At 37.1% G+C, this 20,366-nt stretch overlaps 1 protein-coding gene across 6 annotated transcripts in view; it reads right to left on the bottom strand.

Annotated features, from left to right (window-relative positions):
- Positions 1-20,366, bottom strand: part of LOC149573126 (putative ion channel POLLUX-like 2) — a 412,830-nt gene that overhangs the window by 319,944 nt on the left and 72,520 nt on the right. For all 6 annotated transcript variants that reach the window (XR_016360040.1, XR_016360041.1, XR_016360038.1 and 3 more), the window contains one exon: positions 18,512-18,804. Coding sequence is in view for 2 of the 6 variants with exons in the window: in XM_089814304.1 (XP_089670430.1) it covers positions 18,512-18,804 (293 nt within the window). In the remaining 4 variants the exon portion in view is untranslated. The remainder of the gene's footprint in view (positions 1-18,511; positions 18,805-20,366) is intronic.

The raw sequence follows: 20,366 nt of genomic DNA, 5'->3' as shown, positions 1-20,366 counted from the left end.
TCACAATGATGAATTGAACACTCCTGGCTATGGGAACCTACTAAATCGAGGACTCGCAACCTTCTAGCTTTTCTTTATATCCCCCTTTTGCACTTTCTTCCTTCCCATATGGAACACTTGCCTCCCCTCCTAGTGTCAATTTATCATGATGCATTCATCCAAGAAAATAATTCAACATATTCTAGACTATTCCTCTCGTTTCAATTTTCATGTATTTATAGCATAGTTACAAGTGTCAGACTCACCTTAGACACGGAACTCGGTGTCTAGACTCAGAAAATTAAGAAAACCTAATAAATTCAAAGATTTTTAAGGATTTAAAACATTTTTCAAGTATCATTTAATAAATTCACATCAAAGACACCATAATATAGATAAATAGAAGCTACTTTGTACACATAAAATTAAACTAAATAACACATTAGAAATATTAGAAATGTCATTCTCAAATTTCTACAATATTCATGGAATATCAAACCCATGGAATCAAAAGTTGAAGACATATATCAAAATAAAAGCTAGAGCCTAGAAGACTAGGCTTCTAATAGCCTATATCATGACAAGTTGACCCCACTAGAAGTAGCCTAGAAGAATAAGGCTCAAAGTAGCCTAATCCCTTATTTCCTCTCTTTCTTGTATTTGGAAACAAAAGAATGTTGCTTCTTGTACTTGAGGGAAACCTTAAAACAATTTTAAAATGGTTCTTTTTTCACTTTGACACCTATCCACTGTGACCGAGTCTTGGGCTCAAGACTTGGTGAGTCTGGTTAACTCAAGAACTCAATCCAAACTCGCTCTAACTCGTCAAAGTCGAAAGGCTAAAAGACCTGTTTGGCTTCACTTATTCAGGCATGGTGCAGTTATGTTCAAAATAATGCAGCAAGCAAGTGCAACAGTGTTTCTCAAGTTGAAATGGGATCCAGGGATCTTATTGATAGATGAGTTGCATCCCTATTTCGGTACATAGCATGGCATGTCCTGATTTCAGTGATACCAATATGAGATATAGAGTAGCTTGCAGATTAATACGGGGTCCTAGTATCATGGTGCAGGAGCACCTTGTTGCTCCAAGGATCTCCAAGCAATCAAATATGAAAGATTCGTATTTTGTTTAACTTTAGGATCGCTCTAAATGTAATAGAACTGCCTATAAAGTATGTGAAGTGAAAAACAAAATCCATATATAAGTCCTTCGATCTCCATATATTATGAAGGATCATTTGCCTGATCCAATACATCCTATATATTGATAACATATCCTAAGTTGTCGGTTCAGATTTCGGTACGGATGTGGATTCGAGATTCGACTTCAAATTTGTTAATTTTTTTTGGGTTGGGTGTGGATTCATTTTGGGTTCATCTATACAAAAACATATCTTTTTTTAAAATATGTATGTGTGTAATTGTATATATATGCAACAACAAATATGTCCATATATCACCATGCTAATAGGAAAGCAACATAGCAAAATACACCACCATATCTATATATCAGTTCAATAGGATAATAATTGCATCATTTACCCATACATACAACATGATACACTTGATTGGTCACATGCATGTAGCATATTTCCTTATCAAGGGGATAGTTTGAGAATGAAAGGAATTGTCAAAAGACAAGTGCAATTCTCTGAATTTTTATTTTGTATTGGTTAGAGGATTTCTAAACAGGCTAGATCAAAAGTTAAGATTCAAATTTTAAGCCCTGGATTCAAATATATCATATCTTTTTAGAAGTTTAAATAAATTCCTCTATAATTGTCAATTTGGATGTCACTATCATCAATTTGGAGTTCCTTAATAAGCAAGTGTTCATTTTCATTCACAAATGCATAAATCACATATAGACCATCTTTTTTGATCTTTTTAGTGGTCACTTTAGGGTTGAGAGGATCAAATAGACCAAAATAAACACAAAAAACACTTCAAAAAGTCTAAAAAAGTGCTTTGATACAAAATTCAGCCCAGGTTCAGCCGTTGGGCAGCAAATTCTTCCAAATCTGCTCGGGTTCCTCTGGCAGAATTTGCAGCAAATTCATAATTCTGCAAGAGAATTTGAGGAGAATTTGACAAGGACCAGACTTTGTACAGAATCGAACCAGGATTTGAGTGTTGCTGGAGAGAATCTATTAACTTGGAATATATCTGATCAAGACTTGAACGATATTGTGTAATGGATCATTTGCTCGATCAACAAGAGATGGTATAATCTGAAAGTACAGATTTCAGTATACTCAACTTACATATATGGTTTAGATTAAGTGCAAGGATACTTCCATGGTATATGAACAATAATTCTGATTTAGCTGATAATTTATGTCAAAGTTTATGTATGCATGTAGAGTGAACTGACATACAACATACATGCACTGTGATATGTTATCCTTGTATCTGACCGAAGCTATATATATCAACATATTTTGATAGACCATGAATTTGAATAAGGTCTCAGAGGACCAAATATGATGTAATAAGGCTGTTGGAAGCCAACTAGTAAGTTAATAAAGTCATTAGGTTGATAGGTCTTGAAAAAGTTGTCAAGGGGCAAAAGTTGTCAAATGGGTCATATGGTCAAAATCGTAAGTCAACCTGTGGGAATTTGCATTTTTAGTCATTTTTTATGTTAAAACACCTAATGTATCCTTCTAGAGTCATTGGATTGATAAAATGTGCAAAAAGAGGAAACACTGCAAAAAAGTTGCCTGACAACTTCTTCCAACTAATAGCTGAAGGGTAGTTAAAGTTGGTTGGTCAGTTGGGATAGTTTAGAATGGCTTTAAATAAGAAGTACATGCTCTCAAATCAATTTATTGGCCATGGTTGAAGTTTTTCGCAATAAAGATCATAATTCTTTGCAAGATTACACGGTTTGTTTGTCATATTGATTGATCACAGTCATTTCTCATTTTGAAATCTTATTAAAATCCTTGGAGTAGTATCTTGAATTGTTAGAGAACTGAATACTCTCCATTTTGGCATTGGTGGCTTGCATTTTCATTTAGTTTGAACAAGGTTATCTGTGTTTTTGTGAAACTGGTCAAAACCCTTGCTAGGGTACTCATGTTTTCCCCTCAATAAACCCTGAACCTGTGGGTAATGGTTGTGTTTGACATGTATTTGGTTTTCCAAACACTTGCAGAGAGCCATGCACATTTTGGCATGTGGATCCAACTAGGAAAGGGACTGATTGCTTGTCCCAAACTGGAACTTCGCCAGTAAACCAAGAATGAGAGAAAATACTACTCACATCATGATGTTTGGAAGAGGATCTTGGGTTGGGAAACATGTAGCAGCAAATTCCTGATGGATTCCAGCGGTTGGAAGGCAAGGATCAATTGGTCAAGAGCTATAGAGGTGACTGTCTCAGAGAATGTGTAAAAACTGTCACAATTCACAGTGAGCAAGTGATATGAGGGTAAGTGGGTTAGAGTTCTGTTCTTTCGAAATCCAAGGGCTGGTGTGGAGTCCAACAGAAGTGCTAAGGTTATGAGAGTTTGTTGAGTCCATTGGGAAGGGACTGGTAGAGTCAAACATCAAGGAGGGTGTCTTGTGTATGGCTAATGGGGTTTGGGACACTCACATATATAAGTCTGATTGTGTGAAGTGTCATAGGGTTTGGGTATTGTTAAATGATTGGGAAGGGCATTAGGAATGCTCGCCAAGTCAAGGGTCTGATCAGGGACATGGAAATTCAAATAGAGAAGGCTAGGAGTCTACAAGGGAAATGTGTTACAAAGAGGGTATATGTGAGGACAGTTTTTTTAACCAAGAATGTTAAGGGTATTGTGTTGAGTCAAGAGGGAAAGTTTGAATGCGTTGGGGCTGTGAGAGGGTTAAGAAGAGCTTTAGAAAAAAGGTGTTGATGAATTCGACAAAGGGGAGAATTTAACAAACAAAGTTGGAAAGGCACTCCTGATAGGGGATTGATGTTTTTTGTGAATGCTCTGCATCATATCAATTTACAGATTCATAATTGCTTGAGGACAAGTAATCTTGAGGAGGGAGTACTCTAATGTCCCCTTTTAGGGACTCAAGAATTTTGAAAGCCAAATTCATAAAATATTGAAAGTGCATTTTTTGGAGTTTAATGCAAAGTACACAAAGTCAAATTTAATATTTAAAAGAGGGTAAAAGGGGTAACAAAAGAGAAAGAAGACAGAAGGGCATGAACGGGAAGTTGAAGGGTCATAGGCCTGCTCCTTAAAAGAACAAAGAAGAGCTCATTTCAGCATGCTTGGATATTGGATTGGATTTTCAGATTCCTTTTCTGAAGAATTGGAATCTCAACTTCAGCTAGCTTTGAGAACGGAACCCTCTAGCCGGAAAATGGTGGACAAAAATCCAATGTCCATGGAGGCATAATATCATGTGTCTCACTTATGCTTAAACTTCATTTCTATTCTCCAATCTGACTGTCGTTTTCTAGGTTTACATTTGGAGCTCATTAATGTTTACCACATGGGATAAATAGATTAATGCACACAGACAATAGACAAGAACAGCAGTACTCCTTTTATTATTCGCATATGCCAAAGGCAAAGACATTACATTATGCTTATGATGATGATTACAATCATCCCGGAGGGTGTATATATACTTTCCTAAGAACCTTCCCGAAGGGCCCGTCGGTTACACAATATTTACTGACGACATACATCCCGTCAGCTACACAATAATTACCGATGACATCATCCCCCACAAAAAAAAAGTCATCTCCAAACGACAATACAACAAAACTCAAAACAACTAATTACAACAACATAAACATCATGAAGTAGAAGGCTATGTCTCTAACTATGTAGACCACCTACGTCATAGCTGATACACTTGCTCCGTCCAAACCTTTAAATTAGCTTTGATCTGGGAGTTCTCCTCTACTACCTCCTTCAGCATCAATGTGACCTCATGGCATTCAACTTCTTTCTAATCGTGAGCTTTCTTTGCTGCTTCCTTCTCTTGTAACACTACTGCAAGTTGCTGATTGGCCTCTTGCTTCCCTCGTCTAATTTCCTTGAGTTGTGCTAATAGTGTTGTCCGCTCTATTTCCCATGCCAACTACTAGGTGGCGAGTCGGTCGGCCATCTCCTCCCGAGCCTTCTTTGTGGCCTTCCGAGCTTCTTGCCCAGCCTTTGCCCATCGTCTCTCTGTGAGCACCAACTCTGCCAGGAACTTGCTTTTTCTCGGCAATGTCACTAAGGCATGAATGGATATCCTTATCCTTTTCCTCCGCTATAGGTGTAGGATGTTGCGTCTATACCCTCCTTTCTGCTTTTTCTGGTGCCTCTGCACTCTAATCTCCTACTTCTGGTGATGTAGGGACCTTGACCACCCCGTTGTTCGACCAAATTGCCTCTAACTGAAGATCCTCTCACATAGGAGACTGAATGGAGGGACCTCTGGCAACAGGGGCAAGTAGTCGTCACCTCAGGTAATCACTCGCCTGACTCGCTGAGCTAATCTGTTCCACTGCTGGCATCTGGGGTTTTGCTTCCGGAATACTCAAATCAGCATCCTAATCTACTGTCTCATCCAACAAAGTGTCGACTATTGTGACTACTGCATCCGTCCCAATCACCTCTAGACGGACCTGCTCCTGTGCGCCTCCCTAACTAACTCCTCCCTCCGTGGCTATCGACTCTGCTACAGGAGATGGCTATGGAAAACTTACTGCTCCTGACTAAAGTGATCACTGCTCTGGAGGTACGGGGGTCAGTTCCTGTACCGCCGACTAAGGTTGTGTTCCCGTAGGTTGCGTACCCATAGGTGTGTCCGTTGGTGATAATGTCCTCCAGCTTACTAAAGGTTGGGCAGCCGCTAAATGTGAAATTGATCCTGCTACTGCTACTGTTGTCCGTGATCTAGGATTTAGAGTGACTGGGCTCATCACCACTGGATGCTGAAACTATCTAAAACTTGGGATGTGAACATTTGCCATAGTGTGCATGTGCGGAGCTGAAAATGATGGCATAGCTACTACAGGTGCAGCCATCAACTGCTGCGGAAATCGAAGTGGAGTTGCTGAAACCACCCCAACTTCCTCATCATCATCCTCCTCATCCTACTCCACCTCCTCCATATCCTATAAGTCGTCCTCCTCACAAGATGTATCCTAGCGGCCACTATCCGTGTTACCCGATTCCTCCATCTTCTGTCGTACCCTCTTCTGGCCAACGCCTTTCTGCCCTGCAGGTGAGTCTAAATGCCTCCACTGCATTATCAGAAGCTCACCAGGTACTACCGGACTTGGCTGTATTTCCAAAATTTTCTCAGTTGCCTCCAGGAAGAGTCCAATGGCATAGTGCGGCATGCAAAATGTTTTATGCTACAGTGTCAAACTCATCCATGTGTGTGGCCAATAGAGAAGCCCAGTCATAAACCCTCCCATTCATGAGTCTATTCATCATACTGACCAATGGAAAGGAGATATCCGACGCCCTACTAGACCCTATAAGTCTACTCTTTATCATGTCCATGAGACACCTCAAATGATCTTCTCTAATGTCAGATTTCCACAACCCTCTACTTCTCGAGGTTGCAGTAAGGGCATCTTTCTGCTGTTGTACCTGATCCTTGCCCACTAATTTCACCAACTTCAATTTCCTCTCCTTGTCCATCTTTTGTGGCTTATTGTCAATTTTCTTCCCTCCTTGTGTTGATCCCGGTATGTCGAATACTCTAGTGAAGTCAGCTAGTCGGAATGAAATCACCACGTCGTACCCCAAATATGGAACTGAACTCTTTCGGTGGTGCCTGTCATATGCCTCAATCATGGGATGCAATACACATTCGAAGTCTTGGATACAGAAAACTAGCATCCAGATTGTCCACTCTACCTGTGCCTTCCATATGCTTGCTTTGACGAGTTGGTCATCCAAATTTTCATTCCACCATTTCCTGCATTCTAGTCCATTCAACCCTTCGAATGCTACATTCTATGGGGTTATCTGAATACCTAGCTGGTTTTGCACTTTGGCCCTTTGTTTTCCCTTGTCTTTTCCGGCTAGCCGCGCTCCTGAAGGTCCTACTTGAGTATTTTGACTCATATCTGAATTGTGATCAAGTTGCTTCCTCCAAGCCCTTTTTCCGCTGACTGCATACCTATTATTTCGTTAGGTCAATTACGTTTTCAATATGTCCTGCTTGAAAGAAATTCCTCACCCTCCGTATGGTCCTGTACGGTCTTCCTATGATGCCTTCAGCTCTGGTACAACTTTGTTCCCTCCCTTAAACTGTAGCTTTATTGATCCTGGCTTTCATAGTATGGCTGTACTCCTTGTACTCATACGTCGTACAGTCGTACGGCCTCCTCTTACTTGCTGGTGACAAGGATTTATTCGCACAGAAGATACATCCAAGGTAATGCTACAAGGTTCACCGATTTCTTCAAAATTTTGATTCATCCATGAATCTGAGTCTTCTAGTGGTTCCAAATCTGCCAAAAATCTACCACTCCACACAAAGTTCCTTCAAACCCTCGAGCTTATAAACCTTACCAAGATCTTCGCCTACTGCAACCAATTTTAACTCTAATAGCGATTCTAGTTTCTCAATGTGGCATTAGAGAATTAATTCCTTCGCATTGATGGGATTCAAATTCATTACCAAAACCACAGAAATTTCCCTATGTTTCTTCTCTGTTGAATGGCGTACATAAACTCCTACGCTACCGACAATATAATATGACATCGTACGGTCAAGGCCGTACGGGTGGAGGGGCGTACAGTATCGCTTTCTAGAATGGTCATACGGGTGGAGGGCCAACGACTGGAGTTGATGTACGGTGCTTCACATTATGGAGAGAAATGATAATGCTCCTTTCCCTTTATCTAGCTGCGTACGGTGAAATGCCTCAGATGCCATACCTTATGGATTTCATATCCCTCATACATCCGTACGATGTCTGTCTGGAGGACCGCATGGGGTAAATAGATTAATGCACACAGACAATAGACAAGAACAGCAGTACTCCTTTTATTATTCGCATATGCCAAAGACATTACATTATGCTTATGATGATGATTACAATGATCCCAGAGGGTGTATATATACTTTCCTAAGAACCTTCCTGAAGGGCCTGTCGGCTACACAGTATTTACCGACAACATACATCCCATCAGCTACACAATAATTACCGACGACAATTAGTATTCTACTAGAAGTTTGATTGTAATGTTTGTTTGGAAAATATCATATTGCCGCTGGTCATTTTTGTATGAACTGCTGAAAATGGACCAACATAGGAATTATGGGATTGTCTTCTAGTGACGATTTAACTGGTTATGTAAATAATTGCATGAGTTGTTTGTTTGAATTATGAGAATACTTGTGTGAGAAAATTGGGAAAAAATTCAAACAAGTTATTACATTAGCACATTCTTGCTAACATGCATTTCAATATGGCAGAAGGTAATAATTTGACAACACAGGTTTGTTGAATCAAAGATGAGTGATGTTTAATATTATAAGAAAGCTTCAGCAACAACGACTTAAGCAACAGATAACTAAGGAGGTCGATAATAATATCAACTTTGATTATGTTATGAGGAGTGTTCCTTTTGATAACTGGGGAAGCGGTTATTCTTCATGAGCTTGTGAAGATAATATGAGAGCAAAGAAACAGCAACTCATATGCCTGGACGATTTCCTTCCGGTATCAATGACTATGTAGAATAAATACGGAAGCGGCCACATTGGAAAAGAGATTCCATATTATCTAAATAAAGAAGATAAAGACACTTGTTATGTTTTAAACATAGTTATTTGTGTATTTTACAAGAGATGGCAATTTCATTATAAGAACAATTAATGGAAAAAGAAAGAACAAATGTTTATTATATATAAACAAAGACAGAGGAAAGTAAGTGATTAGCTTTTAAAAAAGGATTATAATCCAAAGGTGGTTAATTTTACTTGAAATGCGTCCTTTCATAGGATAGAAAGATATGAAAGAAAATTTGGAATTGAGAATCGTGGGGAGAGGGTTGTGTGTGTAAAAGAAATATCATGGCAAAGAAATTATCTGCAGATTTATAAAGTCATGGGCAGACTTATCCAAAAAAAAAAGAGCATATTTGAGAGATAAGAGGAATAAGAATCGAATCAGAGATTATGATATATATATATATATATATATATAAGTGTTGTGAGGTTTTCACACCATTGCCCCTAAACTTTGGGGACCCCCTTTTTCGGGCAAGCCTTGGCAATTTTCGCAGTTATTTTTTGGAATTTTTTCGGTTGCCTTAGCAAAATTTCGGAATTTGAAAAAAATTACACCTTGGACGCCTTCGGGCCAGGAGGAATTTGATATGATTTGTTTTTTCACCCGATGTTAACTTGATTTTTCGAAACGTGTAATTTTATCCTTAGGCCAAATATAATTCAAAAGCAACATTTTTTTTCGATGATATCTAATAGGATAAATTTGCAAATTTTTGGACTTAGACAGACTTTGAAAATTTGATATAATTGTATAAGCTCAGACATTTTTAGAATTAATTTTAGATTTAATTGTTTTGGAAAATCTCGAAATTTTTGGTGAAAAGGGAAAAAAAAATTTATAGTGAAATTGAAATTGGAAAATCAATTTTGACGGTCACAAAAATGATTTATTTTGGTTAAAAAATAAATCAAAATTGAATTAAATTGCAAAATCGCATTAATTTGGTTGAGATATTGCCTGGAAGATTTTTAAAAATGTTAAAGGAAATTAGTAAATTGGAATTGAAAATTGATTTGAGCTTGCTAAATTCAATTTTAATGATGTTTTAATTACCAAAACGTTGTTAAATGAAAATTTTGACATCTCCTAGGCTTACCTTGTTTTTATTTTGCAATTTTTGATCAAAATTAGCAATTAAATGGGCTAATTTCACTACGGGCTAAGTAATTTCAATATTGCATTTAAATTTGGGCCATTAATTAAGGAGCTAATTTAATTTTGTTTTTCCTCTAGGCAAGTCGGCCCACTTGGAGAGGCAAAAGGGATGGTATAAGAGAGGCTTCCCTTCTTATTTTCTCATTCCTTGTTCCTCCTCCTTGGATGTGCAATTTTCTTCTAGAGGAAAATTTCAAACTGGGGCGATTTCTTCCAAGGCAGATTTTTTCCATTTCTTGGCAACGAATTTCAGAATTGGGCAATTCTATTTGGTGAAGAGGCTATATGGTTCGAGGTCTGATTTTTGGCAAATGTGGGCAATTTCAAGGAAGTCAAAATTCTGATTTTTGCTGGGGCATCATTATTTGCAAGGAAGGTTAAATTTCCGAGATCTTATCTGAATTTGAAGAGGGTCCGATCATTGGTAAAGACAGATTTAAGAGAAAATTCTATTCATTTTTATAGGTGAAGATTGGTTTAAAGGCAGATTCTATTCCTTGTTCTTGCTTGGTTCGTTTCCCTTATTTTCTTCTTCCACTCATCATCCACCACTTCATCATTCCATTAATAGGCTGAAGTTGGGAGATATAAGTGTAGATTTCATGATAGGACACTTGGAGAGGCAGAAATAAGCTAGACCACCCTAGGATTGAAGTTGGGAGATATAAGTGTAGTCCATCCTAAGGTAATAAAAAGGCAGAAATAAGGGGCAGTCCTACCCCTAGGTTGAAGGTTGGAGATTGATAAGTGTAGAGATAGGACTTGGAGAGGCAGAAATAAGCTAGATTCCATCGATAGAAAGAAGGTTGGAGATTGATAAGTGTAGTCCATATCGTTTAGAATGAAGAAGCAGAAATAAGTGTTTAGAATGGTAGATGTTAGTGCAAGCAAGAACCCAAAGGGAACAGATACCAAAAAAGACAAGACATGATGCCTAAGACCACCTTCTTCTCGAAAGTGAGGCGAATAAGTGACACCAATATCGGTATAGTGGACATAATACAATTGAAAGACAGATTGAAGGAAGACTATCTACAAGAGCGGAATTGTACACGCAGCAGCTTTTTCTCCTACCTTGCCTTGTCCAGAATTGGTAATGGAGTGTGCATCCTGGTTTCATCTTTTTACCAAGTCTATCATTTTTGATGAAGGGAAGAGAGTGTTCGCCAACATCGGCAGACAAGTGGTCGAAGACAAATTTAATACTCCCCAGTATAAAAGCATGATAGTGGTAATGATTGATTAGGCGGCTAAGTTATTCCAGGATAATCAAGAGGCTTACTTCATTCACCTAAAGAAAAATTGGTTACACAAAGGCAAGAAGGGAGTCACCAAGTCGTCAAAGCTCACTAGGTCAGATTTCAAATCAGAATATGGCGATCTTATTATGCTTCTCAGCCGATTCATGAGCATGGCTCAAGGTATGCAATTCAAGAACTGGATGTACTACTTTATTGATAAAATTGAAAATAGAAAGAGAAAATTAGATTGGGCTAGAATTATGGGCTAGAATTATAAGCGAAAATTTAGAGTTGCAACTTAGGACAGTGCAAAATCACAAGCAATTCTATATGGGATCCTATCTTTTCTATCTGATTGAGAGACTATATGAAAATCCTAGACTTAAGGCCTTAGGAGTGATTGACAATGGGTCAGGGCAATGTTTGGTGTAGGAGTGTTATCCACAGCTTCATTTGTAGAACACCAAAGATTATAAGATGTTTTATGACGCCTTTTCCATGAAGACAATAAGGATAATACAAGTCGACAAGGGGCCGTAGTAAAGGTGAGCTCTGCTTCGAAATCAAGCGGTTACAGCAACAGTACCAAGTACTCTCCTCTTTCGAAGAACCAACATGGAGATGATGTGACAGTCAGTAGTGAAGAAGAGGATAGGCCAATTGATATTGAAGAAATAAGCCAGGCGCCCGAGGCCATTGGTGATGATTTGCTAGTCGAACCAAATCCAAATTTCGGAAGATGCACTGCACCGCTACGATTAAGGCAAATGCTTATGCCAAGAGGAGAGGTGGTGACTTTCCAAACAATTGAAAATGGAAAGAGAAAATTAGATTGGGCTAGAATTATAAGCGAAAATTTAGAGTTGCAACTTAGGACAGTGCAAAATCACAAGCAATTCTATATGGGATCCTATCTTTTCTATCTGATTGAGAGACTATATGAAAATCCTAGACTTAAGGCCTTAGGAGTGATTGGCAATGGGTCAGGGCAATGTTTGGTGTAGGAGTGTTATCCACAGCTTCATTTGTAGAACACCAAAGATTATAAGATGTTTTATGACGCCTTTTCCATGAAGACAATAAGGATAATACAAGTCAACAAGGGGCCGCAGTAAAGGTGAGCTCTGCTTCGGAATCAAGCGGTTACAGCAACAGTACCGAGTACTCTCCTCTTTCGGAGAACCAACATGGAGATGATGTGACAGTCACTAGTAAAGAAGAGGATAGGCCAATTGATATTGAGGAAATAAGCCAGGCGCCTGAGGCCATTGGTGATGATTTGCTAGTCGAACCAAATCCAAATTTCGGAAGATGCACTGCACCGCTACAATTAAGGCAAATGCTTATGCCAAGAGGAGAGGTGGTGACTTTCCAAACAATTGAAGATATTCAATGGTTAGTGGAAAAGGGTGATAGCGAGAACCAGAAAAAAATTGCAAAAATGGTCAAAGGTAATCAAGAGTGACAATGATGGTCACTGAAAAGTTCAAATTGCTATACCACAGGTTAGCAAGGTAGTGGATGAGATTGTAGCTCAAGCGTATGAGATAGTAGAGCATAACTTGGGAAGAATCACACATGACATGGAACGTGAGGAGATCCAGGAAGGCATGGTTTCAATTAGAGAAAGGTTGAGGAAGACAAACGAAAGGATTGTAAAGTTGGAGGCCGAAAACAAGGATTAGAGAGATTGCCAGCCTATCCAACAGTTTCACCAGACAGCCCTTCCTCAAAACAGTGGGAGCAACACTGAAGAGATATTGACTCAGTTGCACGAAGTCAAGGATTGGATCCAAGATGGGCAAGATTTCTTGCCTTCCTTTATCTCGACGTTCAGGTCATTGGTGGCTATTAGAGACAAATTCAGAACATTTGAAGGGGAGTGGAACGATTTCCTTCCAATCAAGGACTTAGCCATTCCCAAGCTATAGGCATTTATCAAGCTACCAGAGAAATATTTGGAAAGAGCCAAGTTGGTAGATGAGGGAGGAATGAGTACAGTGGAGTCTTGGTTTGTTGCCTTGACCATCAGATTGAGGATACTTGAAGAAATACAGAATGAGATTGCACAGCACAGCCTAGGCGTTGACACTTCCATTTCAACCATGATGAGTGATGTTGGGGCGGCACTTGATTTTGAAGATATCAAAGAGGAGGACATCAATGACACAGAGTTTGGATCGAGATTGGATGAGTTGGGGAAGGTTGCCATCAAGAAGAAACATTTGGGCACCCTTGCCTCCCTCAATGCCCTTATCGAATATGCGAAAGTATATGAGAAGGATCATGAGAAGACACTGCAAGCAGCAAGCGACATGATGAATTCAGCTGAGCTCAAGATGAAGCACATGCTTTGCCCTCCCATGAAGGAAGTCAACGACATGCTAGCCAAGTTCATTGCCTTGGCTAAAAAGATGAAAGAAAAGGGTAGAATTATATTAAAAGATCATTTGATGTAAGCCCAAGTGACAATTTCTCCTTTCTTTTGGGTAGGATAGGTGTATAATTCTGATTGGCTACCATTTTGGTGCCTTCTTATTGGTTGCCACTTTTCCTTTTTTTCATTGGTCCATTGATGAGGTGGCATCTTCTCATTGGCCGATAAGTGGCAACCCTAATTAGGGTTTCTGGGATTCAATCTAGATTGTTGATTTTGCCTCTTAATCTCTACCATTGGTTGTTATTTCGGCCCCTATATAAGGCCATTTGCTCGCATTTGTAAAGGGTTGAAAAAAATCGTTGCTAAGATAATGCCAAAATTGCTTCTCTTTATCATTGTTGTGACTTGCATGGTGATTAAGAACACTTGGTGTTATTGCATAGTTTCTACTTCCAATAGTTAAAGTTAGATTCTTTGAAGTTGTTAAAGTAGATTTCATTTCAAGAAAGTTGTTAAGTAAGAGTAAGAGTAGATGGATAGTTGCATAGTGATATTAATGGATGTTTGATAGGGATCTACAACTAGGCCACTAGCATCCTAGCAGCTTGTTAGGAAGCCTTGCGTGGTAATCTAGTCTTTTTCCCTTGAATCGTTGCATCCGTGGAGGTAGAGTCACTGGTAAGCTTTCATCAGATTCGATCCCCGTCCATTTGCTAATCTTTTCATTCATAGGAGTAGGAGTAGAACAGCATGTAGTTTAGTAATTGGAGTTCATCCTTAGAAAGTTAGAAAAGGAGAAACACCATTGGCAAACACACTCCCACCATCATCACCATCAACATCATTTGACACTCATATTTTACAAAGCTAGATTCATCACCATCACACCAAAAGTCCAAGTTATCCTTGAATGAACAACGTAAGGCCACCTACGTGATTACCAGCGAATCACATTGATATGATTGAGTTAGTATCCACAAGTGTAAGAAACATTGGAGTTTTTCTCATGTCTTCATGAGTATTACTTTTCAAAAGAGGGATTGAGTGTTTGACATTCCATGTCAAGTATTCAATCACTATATGTTATGTAGTGGTACAAAACTGACATCAACAATAAGTTACTGATGGAGAACATCTAGATCAAAGAGAAATATAGTTGGCTCTCTTCATGACAAAAAGAGAATAAGATGATTATAAGATAAATGTTGGTATCCATTAGAATAGGATGAGAAAAAAAATGGATCAAACATAATGTTGGCAAGAATCTACGAATCATTATATAGTTTAAAATATTTGTAAAAATAACATATATTTATTAATGATAATAAATCAGAATTGCATATCATTCATGTCATATATATATAGCCAATTCTTGAATCGCTAGCTAAAACAAAGAAGAGAATATGCACTTTGTGGAGAGAAAGATGGAGTAAATAGAGTCACAACACGGTAGTTCCTAAGATGGGTAAAAGCCTTGAGGGTGTCTTCTTGTAGATTGTTTTATGCGCCCTTGGCACAGTAAATCTACCATCCTTCATAAAGTTAGTAATTATGAGAGAAGTAAGAAATTAGGACTCAAGTATTGTAATATCCACTATCTGAACCTCAGATAGTTGACACAGAATTCTTTAGGCTCAAATGTCTTTCTCTCTATGAACCAAAACATTTATATGATATTGCACATTCCCCTCTTAATAAATAATAATCTTACTGATTTTATAATGTCCGCACTTAGTGAATTGCATAATGACCTTATAACCTCTGAGTTATCTCTTATTAGTTTTACATTAATAGTCTCTTGATTCAGATCTAGTATTGTTCGCTGTCGATATAATGATTGCAACCTCTCTTATTTTTGTGAGTTCTCAGTCTTCTATAGTGTTGGTATGTATTTTGATTACTATATAACTTTGTTATTGTCCTGTTTAAACTAGCTACTTAAAATCTGCATATTGTCTATCCCTTATATGTAATAGATTACTCTTCTCTTCTTACAATCCACGTTCTTTGTTTCTTTTTGTATGGAGGCTACCTTGCTTGTCTGCTCCCGATTGGAAATCATTGCTAGCACTGGAGTATTTTTAGTGTTAATGTTGTGTAGCTTAAAATAATACTTCAACCTTTATTATCCTTGACTTTGTGTATTATGAATTGCTTTATGGATGATCGAATTAAATGTAGTATCTGAAATGTGAATGTAAAAATAAGGCTTTTTTGTTCGAAGTGCTCTCCCCAGATTTATTCTTCTGATCACCTATCGTTGCTTCCATAGTCCCTACAATGGAAATTCATTCTTTCTTTTCATTTGTAGATGTCTTTCTTAGTGGTTCTGGATGTGTATTACATATTTAAATGTATTCACTTTTGACTCCAATATAGTGATCTCTATCACCTAGATTGGCTTCTCGATCTCTCTCACTACTTTAGCTCTGTCATGGTGTATTTCTAGTCTTCTAGGAGATGTTGACTTACTCTAGGAATTGTATTGTCTGCGTCAATTGACTAATGGATTCTTCCGAAAAACCGATATCAAACCCGTTGCCTTCAATAAGAGATGGATGTAATACTGTTATGTGCGATTCTTCTCTCTCACTTGTTTGTATTCAGAGTATCGTGTACACTTGTCTCACCACAGTTGACTCCTTTGCTATTCCCGTCCCAATCAATCCCTTGTCACTTAGCATTGGTTTTGGGCGTATTAGTGTATGGATTCATAATTTGTGGATGAACACTTCGGGAGTCCCTTGCTTGCTAAGGCTGATGGTGCTAGTTCTTTATCTTTCACATTACCTTCAAACTATCCTACCGAATTCATCCTTGTGTTTACTTTACGTAGCATCTCCATTGTCTATTGTTGGATCAGTCTCTGTTCTATTGATTCTTTGATGCCCGTTGCCTCTCCAACCACTTGCTCTCGACCCAATGACTTGGTGAGAGTACCCATCTCTCTAACTTTGTGAGGGCATCCCGTCAATACCTTCAATCTCCTTGGCGGACATCTGGTCTCTCCTCCGTCTCCTCCCTTTTTTTATTTTTTTGCAATGATCCTCCCACTTCATATATATGTTTGTGTGACTGGGAAGAGTCACGACTCCTTCCTCAGCAGTTACTTTAGTTTATTTAAATATGCACTTGTTATTATTTAATTTTCATATCATCATACTTTGATACATATATTATATTTATACTTTAGAATATATCTAATATATGTGATTACTTATTTAATATTTTACTCCATCATACCTATGATAGTTGTTTATCAACTATTTAGTTAAGTTGTAGAATATAATTGCTCATTCTATATATTTTAGTTAACTATTATTTTATTTATTGATAATACTAAATTATAATTTTTTCTTTTTCTTTTCTTATTATGGTATTGATCATATTAATCACATTATAACCATATGATTATATCAATCAAAACATATTATATATTATTATTTTTTCTATTACATTTCTAATTTATTATTAAACCTTATAAATATGGGGACATGACTAAGTATACATTATGAAACAGTAATTGTTCTTAATTTAATCAGATTTTTATACATGGTGAGATGCTAATCACTGAAAATTGGTTCTCCTGGTAAGGAGTGTTACAAGTTGCCATCCCCAAGTGAAGTCTAAACCCTAAATGGAAATTTTAGAGGAAATTAAGGTCAGTCCCACTATGGGGCATTACACTTTGGTCTGATAAAAAATGATCATTTGCTTCATCAACTGCCTCTCCCTCCACTACTGAATCAACGGAATGCCTTATTCTATAGTCCTCCTTATTCGTTGAGGCAAGATGGATACCCTCTATAACTGTTCAGGGGGTGTGTTGAGCATGGTGGGAGGCAAGTCCGATAAGATAAAATGCTTCCTACTATTCTATGGGCGACGTGCTTATAAAACTGATTGTAAAGACTAAGAGATTGCCTAAAAGGAAGATCTAAAAGTTTGATAATGTTTGGTTTGCTTTACATACTACACCATAGAGTTGGTTAATAATGAAAAACAGATCAGCTTTGGTTTCTAGGAATTCATGTTGCCCATAGCAGGACACACCTCATAGACCAGCACTCAAGGAGGAACAATCTTCCCTCAACAAAAATACAAGAGAGAGCAATGAAGACACCTTGGAAAGGTATAAACATAATTCTAATTTTTTGAGTTGGGACAACAATCATTTGACATCACATGGGCATAAATCCACTAAGGACAGTGGTGACAAGAACTGTAGAACGGTGGACATTTGCAAGTAGATTAAGGAGCATGAGGTAAAGATCGACACTTCAAATTGCCAACAATCTGATTGTATATTAGCAGTTGAAGAAGAGCATGAATCAATTTGTGTTTTGATACCTCACTCTTGCGATGTTGATACCTTGATTGAGTCTGATGATGACATAGCTTCAAGACATGAAAAGCTACAGGATAGGGCTGCCAAGTGTGTGCAAGTGCACTCTACCATTGAAGATATCAAAAGCAACGAAAGAAAAGGTACAATCAGTCCTAAATCTCTGATTAAGGACAGCAGTGCTATATCTATTTATACTCAAGTTAGCTTTCTATACTCATGATGAAGTAATATTGACTCTCCAATTAATGGTGAAACAATGCAAAGGTTAGACATAATATTTTGTATAATGCAACACGACATACTGTTTCATGTTAACAGTCGATTGTCAACATCCAGCCCATTTCTTTTGTGTTTCACGTTACCGGACATAGTGTTGTTAAAGGTTCAAATTATTATAGTGCTAAGAATTCAAGAGACTTCTTTTTTGTATATTAGTTGATTAGTTATCAGGTGCATTATCTAATCAAGTGGACATGTGAAATATCATTCTTCTATAGTGCAATCACAAGTAATTTTTATATTAAAAAGAGATATTTTCATCGGGTTAAAAAAATTGCTCTATTTATCTAAATCAAAACAAGATATCATCTCCATCTATTGATTATTTAAATATTATTGGATTCTATTCAGAAAATTTTTTAAAAGTATAAAAAGAAACTTACGAAAGTGAATTGCGTTCGAGCAACAAATCCAATTTATACAACAAGAGTGCCATGTTCCAACCGATTTTTGGTAATTTTGAAGGCATGCCATCAAGTCTTAGAGGTAGAGGTTGAGCCAATGTAGACACGCCAAAAATACTTGCAAGACAAGGTTGTTTTGATGTCATGACTTTCAATATACTTGAAAAGATAAATTCAGCTTTTGAAACACATATTTTGAATTTCTTAAATAAAACCATTCTCATTGATGGGGAGATCGTTATAGAACATGCAAAAAGTCCAACAAAGAAACCCTGCACCAAAAAGAATGGAAATTATCAATGGAAACCTTGTTCACATTCATGAATTCAAGTGGAATCTACAATAATATGACAATATTATACTAACTATTGCAAAAATATGGTTATAAAGAAACCGAGGGAAAAATGATATGCCATAAATAGAAAGACTCATTCATGAATCGTTAGCATTTTATCATGTCTTTCATTTCCAAATAGGATGGTCACTTGATGCTACAACTAAATTTTGTTAGAAACCACTACTAATAAACTTACCCATTTTAATCAAGTTTAGTTGTAATATTCATCTTGTGCATATAATCAAAAGGAGGAAAAAGAGATGCTTAATTACTTATAAACATAAAGGTTACCAAAATCAGAAAACAGAGACTCAAGCTGAGACACTATCATACCTATTGAAACCCTAATCTTTTTGCAAGATATAGAGTTCCATACAAGGTGAAAACCCTAGCTAATAGCCTCCTAAACTCCATGCCCAACGACTAATGAGATGATGGAGCAAATGACATGGGATAAAACATCAAATTATTTCAATTAAAAACTGAAGGAGTAAGGAAGGAAGCTTTGTGACAGGAACAATCAAAATTCAGTAAGCGAAAACTTCAGAAATGCTAGAATTTTGACTTTTTGCAAAGACAATGTAGACAAAGAATGAAAACGATTGAAAATTGAAAATCTCAAAAAGGTCCACTTTAGAAAATCCAATTTCCAAGCTTTAGACAATATCTTAGCTTATCACGAGATGATTTGGGTTGCCGACCAAACCCAAATCCAAAAGACAGGTAGTTACTTAATTAGTTGATTAGTTTTTTCAAAGGGGTTTGTAATAGGGTGGTGTCTTTTCACCCTAAAGTGGTGTGAAAACTATTCAAGCACATATGTGTATGTGGTAAAGAGAAAGGGGGAATCATAGAAAAACATTTTTCTTTTGTAAAATGACATCAAACAAAAATGTAAATATAATGAAGAAATAAAAATATATGATCAGTATCTTCTTTGCTAAAGGATGTGGATATGTTCAAGTTAATCAGTTCATTTGTGATTTCTATTTCTAGTATATAGAAGCTTCTTTGAGTCTTTTTGTGAAAGAGATTATTGGTATGTGTTACAATTTGATCATCAAAATTAATATGAGAAGTTTTTATCTGTATGAATTTTGCTCTATTGGTCTTTTCTAGCAAAAGTTAAATTCGATAGAACTAATTGTAATTATTATTAACATGGATCAGTTTCTGCAAATGTAATTATAATGCCATTGCTATAGGTATGTTTCGAATGCAAATCCCAATCTCTTATAAACATAAAGAGTATGAGACATGTCTCATGAAGAGACATATCTCTATGATTAATCATTGTTAGTTAATATATATTAACAATATAAATCACAATATAGCATATGTATTATATATAATATTTAATATTTATGTTTAATATTATATATATATATAATATTATGTATATATGTGTAGTATAATTATATATGATTTATTATATCAGCATGATTAAATCTATCCGACTATAGCTATAATTTTAACACTCCCTCTTAGCTAGGGAGG

The sequence above is a fragment of the Cupressus sempervirens genome, chromosome 2, assembly GCF_028749045.1.
Source record: "Cupressus sempervirens isolate cs-2001-9-10 chromosome 2, ASM2874904v1, whole genome shotgun sequence".
Classification (NCBI taxonomy): Eukaryota; Viridiplantae; Streptophyta; class Pinopsida; order Cupressales; family Cupressaceae; genus Cupressus; species Cupressus sempervirens.
This window is presented reverse-complemented; position numbering and strand designations above follow the sequence as displayed.